The sequence below is a fragment of the Molossus molossus genome, unplaced genomic scaffold, assembly GCF_014108415.1.
Source record: "Molossus molossus isolate mMolMol1 unplaced genomic scaffold, mMolMol1.p scaffold_m16_p_11, whole genome shotgun sequence".
In the NCBI taxonomy this organism is placed as follows: domain Eukaryota; kingdom Metazoa; phylum Chordata; class Mammalia; order Chiroptera; family Molossidae; genus Molossus; species Molossus molossus.
Window position 1 is genome coordinate 86775481 of NW_023425346.1, and position 9924 is coordinate 86785404.

At 39.3% G+C, this 9924-nt stretch overlaps 1 protein-coding gene across 18 annotated transcripts in view; it reads right to left on the reverse strand.

Annotated features, from left to right (window-relative positions):
* IKZF2 (IKAROS family zinc finger 2) overlaps positions 1-5467 on the reverse strand; it is a 149138-nt gene extending 143671 nt beyond the window's left edge. For 4 of the 18 annotated variants that reach the window (XM_036254334.1, XM_036254326.1, XM_036254330.1 and 1 more), the window contains exons 1-3: positions 3504-3629; positions 1919-1967; positions 1006-1113 (exon numbers count right to left, since the gene is read on the reverse strand). In XM_036254334.1, coding sequence (XP_036110227.1) covers positions 1006-1113; positions 1919-1967; positions 3504-3506 — 160 coding nt within the window. In that variant the 5' untranslated portion in view covers positions 3507-3629. Of the gene's footprint in view, positions 1-773; positions 1114-1918; positions 1968-2244; positions 2272-3466; positions 3659-3699; positions 3741-4757; positions 5007-5408 lie in introns of those variants that run through there. The other 14 variants (XM_036254333.1, XM_036254327.1, XM_036254322.1 and 11 more) reach the window with 12 other exon arrangements.
* Positions 5468-9924: the final 4457 nt, after the last annotated feature.

Genomic DNA, 9924 nt, shown 5'->3' on the forward strand with positions numbered 1-9924 from the left:
CTTAAGTTTTGAAAACTGTAAGAGAGAATTGGAAAGGAAATTTTCATCTCTTAAAAAAGGAAAGAAAATGCCTCGCCTTCACATATCACCCAATTAGAAAACTTCTAAGTTAAATAAGTTAAATATAAGTCAGACGTCCTTTCTGTACAAGAATATAACATACACCAAAACTATAAGGGAAACACAAGATTTCAAATTATGTTTGAGTAATACTAGAGCATTTGCACTTGGTAACTAAACTGATAAAATATTATAAGAGAAAACAAATCATATTCTTAAAGTGTTTTTTCTTCTGTCACAATAGCATGTAAGTTGCTCTTTTATTACATAAAAATGTTTACTACATCAATGAATGACTCTTCATAAAAAAACAGTAGCCAAAACTGTCTATTCCTATAAGTTCAAAACATCCTTCCAAATTTTCTCAATTCTTCTCTGAACAATCCTAAACAAAATGCTTTTACTTTGTTAGAAAAATGGATGTAAATGAGTTCCACAAATTTTCAATTACACTTCACTTCCAACACTTTAGAGGAGAAACTTACACAGGCTAAAAAAAAAAAAAAAAAAAAAGCAAGTAACACTGCAATTCTACCACTGATGGATTAGCTTTGAACCAAGGCAATATAAAATTATTTGATTTTTTACTGTGAAGAGTCCTTTGGAAGTGACGTGATTCCATCTTTTCTTTTTTTTAATACAACAACAACAACAAACCTAGTCATAAACCTGACAAGTCAAAACAATAACCAGAAGAGCCTAACATTTCTTACCTGATACAGGTAAGCACCAGCTCCCAAATGCCACCTTGGGATAGTTCAGACTAGTAAGCAGACTCATGTTTTATGATACTAGAATGAACAGGAATAAATCTCTGTTGTTCTTTCTTTAGCAAAATCTATAGCAGCAGCTATACCACAATGTGAGAGGACCCCACAGACCTAACAAATTCAAGGCTGTCGCTAGAGAAATAGGGAAAGAAAAAAACATAAAAAGAAGACTTACTGCTTGTCATGTGACTTGGTGAGGCATGCTGTCCATTGGGTGTGCTTGAGGTGAGGTCAATTGCCATATTGGAGTGCTCCCTTTCAGGTGAAAGCTCATTGTCACCTGCTTTCACAAAATAAAATCTTTTGGTCTCTGTTCACTGTCACATAAAATCTAATTACCAACTTTTTTCATGTAGTGGCATGAAGAGCCTTGCAATTGTAATCTAATATGTTTTTCCTTAAAAGAAGCTGTAAGAAAATATCATTTAGAAATAGATAGTAAATGAATGAAATGACCGAAAGCCACAACCAGTCCACAATAAAAAAATTACAAAATTTCATTATCACAATAATCTTAATTGTAAAGTAAGAGGAATTGGGGGTAGTTGATTCCTAAAGTATTCTTTAAAAAAGCTAAGTTTCTTTTAAAATCGAATTTAATCATTGAGCATACACTCTTTATAATGAGCATTTTCCAAAATGCTGGCTATCAGAAAGTTGGATGTTTGAAAGGAGAGTTGGCTAAAAACATGTCAACTTAAGGAAGCTACTAATTCTCTTTCACAACATGTGTCCAAAAATTAGGCTACAAAGCAGTAAATATTTAGTGCACACCATATTAGTAGACATATATGTAACCTGACCTACTGTAAACTTAGGTAATATAATCAAGCAGGAAAGTGTGGATCTGCTAAGCTACTACTGATTTACATGTTATCCTTAATACAGTAAGGATATTTCTATATTTCCTTCTATTTCACTGTCTGATGTTATTTTCTCAAACTCATTTCAAGGTGAAATTACAAACAGATAGAAAAGAAGATTATAGAATCCGTAATACAGTCTTAGAATTGAGAAGTTAAAATACTGGTAGTATAAAGGCATAATTTTATTACTCATAAAGAAAATTAATGAAAATGAATACTTACATGTTATATAGCCATCAATAGCCTCTGTTTCCATAGTCAAAGTGCAGTGCTGAAATACAAAAGATTATACACTTAACACAATGATTCCTTTCAGTGCTGCCATTAAATGCTTAACTTATTTGAAGCTCCAAGCAGTTAGCCCATGTTGCTGCTGCTGCAACCTGTGCCCAAGAAACATACTACAGTGTACTGTATGTGCTCATTTGCAAGTCACTGAACTCTTTCTGCAAATGATCTGATTCCTGCTGGAGATAGGATAGGAAAGATAAGTGTGCTGTGAGATGAGCTGTAGCGAGAAAGGGATGACTCTCTAAGTTAGAATTTACTTGGTTCAAAGAAAAAAAAAAAAATAGGGGGTCACATCTCCAACGTGCCAGCTTGAAACGGGATTTAAGTATTTTACCACTCACTACTTCCCACAATCACACTGCAGTTTGAGGACTTCCCTAGTATACAGATAGCTCTATTCACAATTGTTGCAAGTTGGTTCATCATGTTCTAAGAGGGAGAGGGGAGGACAAACAAACATAAGAAAACAAAACAAAACAAAAAACTTAGTGCCCAAGAGTGTCTCTAAGATTCCTGCCGCAGTTACCCAACTCCGAACTTGTATTGACATTTTAGCCTACCCCAAGTTCTGTGTAAGCACCTGTTAAATGCAACCTTAATTTCCTTGCCAGACCGTGGTTGGATACAAATGCCAAGCTTACTTAATACATACTGATTTTGAAAATTTCATAAACTTTTTGCTGTTGGGAAGGGAATCACTTTCTTAAAGTTTGGGGAATTATTCTCATGCACCAGTGACGCAAAACAAGAACTTAATTCTCAGAAACAAAAGTAAATTGTATGAGATGACACCCCCTAGCTTTGATTTCACATAATGAAAAGATCGATAAGCTAACTGTATTCTTTGAAGGAAAAAGTTTAAAGAATTGACATGTCCTGAGGAGGTTTTACTTTTTTTTCCCCTTTGGCCCTGGTCCTTTTTGCCTTTAGTTTCAAAACTCTCACTGCACCAGCAGCTAAATTATTCACAATGAGCCATTTCTGTATTGATCGCCAAGTATATTTAGCCCTGGCTCCTGGAATTTCTCCATTACTTACTGGAAAACAGGCAGCTTCACTTCTTGTCTCCAAAACCACTTCCCTTCTCCCTCCCCTCCCCTTCTTCACCACCACCCTCCCTACCCCCCCCAAAAAACTTTTCTTTCTTTCTTTCTGGAATAATCAGATCAAATTCCCAACTCAGCCACTACATAGCACTTAAATTTCAACCTGCTGTACTGTTATCAAATTCTTTCAAATTATGATTACATAAGGCTTTAAAGAAAGGCATCCGTAAAGTTTAAAAGGGGCGCAGTTTCTTCGGATATTTTACAAATGAGTTTATCCCTTTAAAAATGTACACATTTAACACACACATTAAAAAGAAAGAAACATCAGGGAGAAGCGAAAGAAGTCTGCCCCATCAGTGAAATGGTTATTAACCCTCAGAGAAGGAGAAAAAGAAAAAGAAAAGGAGAAAGAGAAACGAAATGTACATACAAAAGAAATTGTCCTTTGATTAAAAAAGATTCATCACCATTTCCAGCTCTGTCGGGAGATCTCAGCTTCTTCTAACCCCTCAAAGAGGAGGTGACAATGTCGGGCTGAAGATAAACGGAGAGAGAAAGAAAGAAGTTTTTTGTGTTCCCCCCTTCTCTCTTTCCCTCCCTTGCCCCCCTCCAAGCCAAGCCCCCTGCAGAGTTCAAGGCGAGGAGGAAGGAAAAGCACTTTACAGGTGGGTCATTCCGAGCCCAAATCCAGCAAACAGATCGGCTGATAAACAAAACCAAGAAATGAGAGAGAAGGAACACCCCCCTTCTCCTCCTCCTCCACCTCCTCCTCCTTCTACCCCTCCCCCTCGTCCCTTTGGGATGGTCTAGTAGGAAAAGTCACTCAGGAATGGCACCACGTACTTTCAGGAAAGAGGAAAAAAAAAAAAAGGAGAGAGAGAGAGAGGTCAGTCAGTGCTACAGCAATGCGATTAACAAGAAGAGAAAAAACTTGATCCACCGGTTCTTTAAGAATCGACCAAAAGCTAAGACAAGAAAACTGAAAGAAAAGGGGGGGGGGGGGGTTAGACGGGAGGGACAGTCAGGCAGAACCCAGCAAGGAACCTAGGCCAACTTCCCAAGACTGTTTTTCGCCCTTGGCAAATAAATAAATAAATAAATAGATAAAAAATAAATCTTAATTCCATCTCTTTCGCCCATACCAGAACCTGTCAAAGTGATTTAACTGCTGCCTCTTTTTTTTTTTTTTGGCGTGTCATACCTGTTTTGTTTTGTTTTTAAATTCCAACAGGACCCGAATATTACCCTCGATCTGGACAGCTGCAATTTATGCCAGGCTACCCAGTCTTTCTTGGAATTCAAGTTAAAACAAAGCAAAACAAGTCCAAATCCATGACAGCTACAGAGATGAGAACTGATTAATCGATTAACATCCCAGAAACAGATTACAAGGAGGGGACGATAAATTAAGGCAGAGGACATCATCTTCCAGCCGATTCCCTGAGCGTCCTTTACAGACATTATCGCCCTAATCATAACCACAAGCCATCCCTCCCAGAGAAGAAAAAAATCTACATTATTATTGTTATTACTGGTTAACAGCAACAAGTCATTTGATCACATCACAGTGCAAAACGAGATGCTATATAATTACACTTAACTTTGAAAACACTCCCCCCCCTTTGCAAATCAGACACACATATTTATAGAGAATCTATGAATACGAAGACAAATAAAACAAGAGCTGTTCTTCACCACGCAAAAGCCAAACGGAGATTTACCTCAGCAGTGCATGCAGTAAAATAATCCCATCACCCTTTTGTTTGTGTTTACTGTTAGTGTGTCCTCTCTGTTTCTTTCTTTCCTGTGCCTAACGTGTGTTTGTGCACTGCAGTTGGTGGTGGAAACTAAGGCAGTGGATCTGTAGCTAAGGGTAATCCTGTTTTTACTTCCTCCATCTTCAGCGAGGAGCAGGGTTAGCCCGGGACAGCTGGTCAAACCCCGAGAAACCGATCCGCCGCAGCCGGAGCACATCTCCCCCGCCGGCCGGGCTCGCGCAGACGCCCGCGGGCGGAGGGCGGGCTGGCGGCGGCCGCGGGCAGCGGAGCGCGGGCGTGCGTGCGCGCGCGCGTGCGTGCGTCCGTGCGGGCCTGGGCGCCTGTGCGTGTGTGAGTGTGAGAGTGTGCGCGCGCCGGCCGGGCCAGGGCGCGTGTCTGCGCGCAGGGCCGCTCGGCGCGCTCGGCAATCGATTACAGGACAAGTGCTGCCCCGGCGGCTCGGCGACGCGCGCCCTGCCTCGCGCCCACCCGCGCGCCCGGCGGCGTCGCCCCCCGCCCGGCGGACCCCGCCCCCAACGGGGGCACCAGGTAACCCGCTTCCGAGAATGCCACCGCGACCCCAGCCCACTCCCCCCGAGTCACAATAAAGCTCACGTTCTGTGCCCCGCGGGAAGGAACGATTGCAGCGGCGAGGGGAGGCTCATTTCGGCCGCGTGAAGTTTTCTTCCCAACTGGGATTTGTGGTGAGGCCGGGCGACGGGAGCGCACGGCGATCCGGGCGCCCGGCGGAGCTGCGGGCTGGCGTCCTGGCCCGAGTCGGGCTGTGCGCGTGGACCCACCCACTCGGGCTTCGCAATAAACTATGCGGTGCGATTTCAGTGAACGGCACCCGGATAGAGCAGGACACGAAACAGGATACAGGGGTCCTCGGGAATGGATTGGGAAGGAAATTCAGGTCTGAGATGAAGCTCAACTATTACTATTTTGGAAGTGCTTTCCAGTGCAAGTTTAAAATTAGAGTGTTTGCTGGCGTTTTCTCCCCCGGGCAGCCGCCACCTCCACCAAAGTCAGAGGGACGCGTGAGGGTCCAAAATGTTCTTAGGAGCAAAGTGTTGCCCATCAATAGCATCAATTAGTGATCGCACAGTTTTATTTGGGGGGGGGGGGAAGAACTTAAATAGATCGTCATGTTAAATGCTTGTTCTTGCTACAGAGAGTAGTAGCATTTAGCATTTTTCTTGACCGCATTTACAAAAAGGGGGAATAGAGACTTCTGTAATTAAAGGGAAAAGGAAAATGAAAGGAGCGGAAAATACTGAACAGGGTAGTCTGGGTGGCTTAAGTTTAAAAACACATGAAATTATTAGGACCGCCAAACAGCATTTCTGAGAAACCATCTCACAGCTTGCGAAGAAAATCAATGCTGAAGAGTAGTAGCAGGCTCCGAACTCGAACCCCTCCTCTCAAGAATCCCAGAAATAGTTGCTGAGTTGCTTTTTTCTTTTTTTCTTTTTTTTTTTTCTGCTGAGGATAGAAAATGATACATTGAAAATAAAATCATAAACTATATCTTGAGCACCAGTATGTATGTCTGGAAAATTTTGGATCATGTCTTTCCTTTAGATTTTGCGATGGGAAAGAAATTCATTCACATTGATACATACCAAGTAATGGATACCACATAACTTGTATAATGCTTTATTTACATTTTATAATGAATTACTTTTTAAAACTTTATTAAACGATTGTAACCAATAGGCTGATTATTAAATTATGAAAAATGCTAGTTGGTGCCATACTTGAAAACAAGATTAACCAATATTCATTGGAAAGCAAATCATTTGGGCTCAGGCTGTCAATGACTTTATGACGATTTTAAGAAAAATTGCAGTTCCAGTGACATGTTGGTAAATAAAGCCAGTTTTTTGTAAACCTGTCAATTACGTTAATAAAAGTAATTTTTTTGAAGTTAAATTTGGGAAAGAACCTGAAATTTCACAAAGCACTTTAATCATCCCAGTAAATAGCAAATATTTTCATTTTAAATTATCTTAGAAGAGTGGAATGTAGATTCTCAGTATATAAAGGGTAACATAACTTCTTTAAATTGTCATAATTCCCTCCTAAAAACAAAGGCTAGGTGTTTAGGTATCTACAGAGTTATGGAGATCCTTAGAAAAGATGAATTAAGACATTGAAAATTAAGATGAAATGTCTGGATAGTTGAAGCAACTTCATTCTTTAATACAAGACGAGTCATTGTGAAGTCGTCAAGAATCACCCTAAAGTTGCTCCAAGCTACCACAGTTGATAAAGCCCTTGCCTCCTGGCTGATTAGAGCTTAATTTAGCTCCCTTGAAAGACTATCCTTTCCATGAGTTACTTTCATTGGCTTCCTAATCACCAGAGGCACACTCTCTCCCTCTAGTGGCTGAGTGTTCAGACACTTGGTGACTGTCTCCCCAAGAATGAGGGATTTGGGCAGGGGGCAGTGGCTTCCAGATTTTAGGATAACAAATGACAACTTCTGAGAATTAGACCATTTGGGGAAACTTGTCCCTCTTTTTAACATCCTATATTCCTTTCTCACTTGCAGATCATGGCCCATCCAGTTTACCCCAAAGAAGTCAAGGTTATATTTACATACTGAAACTAAGGGTTATATTTCATCCTCTGCAGTCCTGGCTCTGAGACTCATAATTCCACTTATGAGAAGGGACCTTTGTATAAACTGTAGTAATTCACTTTGTTCACAGTTTTTCTCAACAGTATTTTATAGTGGTTACAGAACCACTATCTTTTACCATAACTTCACTGCACACATTTTAAAAGTACACATATAGTTAGACTATGCATATAAATGTACTACCAAGGAAGTACAGTACCATCCTCTTTGCCCATTGTATCCACCTGGACAATTAAAATTTCACTTTAGGGATGGAAGTGAGGAAGTGAAGAGAAAATATACCTGACCCCCACCATTTTTCACATAACTAGTTCTTTCTGATCTCTTTTGTCCTATTCTGAAATTACACCTTCCCAGCACCAACCCATATATTAGCACCTTGCACATTTCCTTCACTATACAGTTTGTAAATATTTCATTCATTTGTTGAGTTTAAAAGACAAACTCCCCCACTAGAATGTTATCTTTTTAAGGGCAGAGATTATGCGTGTCCTGCTAACAATTGTTTTCTGTGAACTATCAAAATGTTTGGCATGAGTTGTTACTCAATAAACATTTGCTGAATGGATGAATATGGAGCTAATCACATACCTGGTTTCCATGTGTTTAACTGTTTTCAAGGGACAAAAATGGGTAAATATCAATGATACATTCTCATTCCATAAAGATTTGGTCAGCCCTGGACAGTATGGCTGAATTGGTCGGGCATCCTCTGGTATATGGAGGTTGCTGGTTAAATTCCCGGTAGGAGGTGTGCCAGAGGTAGTGGATCGATGTTTCTCTCTCTCTCTCTCTCCCCCTCTGCCTTCCTCTCTCTCTAAAAAAATCAATAGCAAATATTTTTTTAAGAGAATTTGGTCAAATCTTCGAGCATAAGTCATATTACAAATACAGTATACTTAGCTCTGGCTTATGGTTCATGTGGAGAACGCAATATAATATAAATTGGTACAAGTATAAATAGTAAAAGTGATTAAAATTATATCGAATAAAATTTTGAGTAAAATACATATATGTACCCCTCTGTTTCATAAACAAGTGGTTTTGTGTTGATACCTGATAATTCATGAACCAGGTTGACCATCGAGGAATGCAACAGATTTCATTCTACAACCACTAAATGCAATTAGCAAAAGAAAAATTTTAAAGGGCAGCATAGCTAAAAAGTACATTATTGAGCATTAATTCTGTTGTATTTGGATGGTTCATTTTATCTGTTTTACATTTAAAAGCCTTAGTACCCTTTAAAGGAATTTGGATAAAAGTTCATTTTTTTGTTCAAGGAATTAACTCCCATGTTTTCAAGTTTGGGTTTTGTTTATACCAGAGGGTAGAAGAGGACAATTCGAAGCATTGCAGTACTTTCCTAATATTCAGGAAAAAATATTTGGAAATTAATTGTAGATTTTTTTTTTTTATTTAGATGGCTCTATTGTTCTAGCTATAGAACATCGTCCAGAGTAAGTGCCCTAAAATCACCTGAATCTTTGTAAAAGTTGAGATTAACAGGCACAATGTTTTAAGACTGATTGCTTGTTTTATTTTTGTCAGGTGGTGGTGTTCTCTTTGAAGCAGTGTTCTCTTTTTAAGAGGGATGTGAAACAATGGTCTCACTTTCTCCTGTCGACCTAGATTGGCACTATGAAGAAGCAAGGAAGCCAGAATTTGAGCCTCGATTTCAAAGAAAATATTCTAAGATACCAAATCCAGTTCATAAATAAGGCATAGTAATATCTCATAGTGACAACTTTGCCTCCCTGGCTGCACTGATGGTCTGGGTGGGGTCTGTCCAGGTGATGTGTGAGTCATACGTGGTAAGGGTCTTCTCATTCTCTCCACCTTGAACAATAGTATCTTTTAACAGTTCTTAAGAGTGTCACATTGCAATGAGAGATAAGGCTCTTGTACCTAGAAAAGGTAACATTATGACTTAAATTTACACTCTGATAGAATAATATCAGATTTCTTCTGGAGAGCACATTTTGATGTAGAACAGATGATAAGCTATCTCTATCACAAATGAGAATTATAAATTGAGGGAGTTAAACTTAGACCAAGGGAGTGAAGACCAGAGAGGTTTTTGAATAAAAATGAAAGCACACATTTTTAAAGAAGTCACTAAAAGCTATCATAGTTATTTTAAAATGTAGATGTGTTCAGCATTTGAGGAAATGAGTTCTATTAATGCAAAAATGAAACAACTTTGAGCTGGGTCAGGTGTAGATTGTTGATGCTCAAAAAACAATTCTAAAAGATATTGGGAAGGACATTTTCCTTAGAAACCCTAAAATTATTGAATTTTTAAAAAGTATAATGCGGTCATTGGAATCTCCAATAAAGTGTTAGTACAAGGAAATAAAAAGATGATAAAACTTTTTGAAGACACAGCTCATGAAGAGACAGAGGTTAACAGTAAAAGGAGAATACATCGTCTAGTGCGTGTTAATTTAGATGCAGGATAATAACCACCCAAGAGGAAAAGAA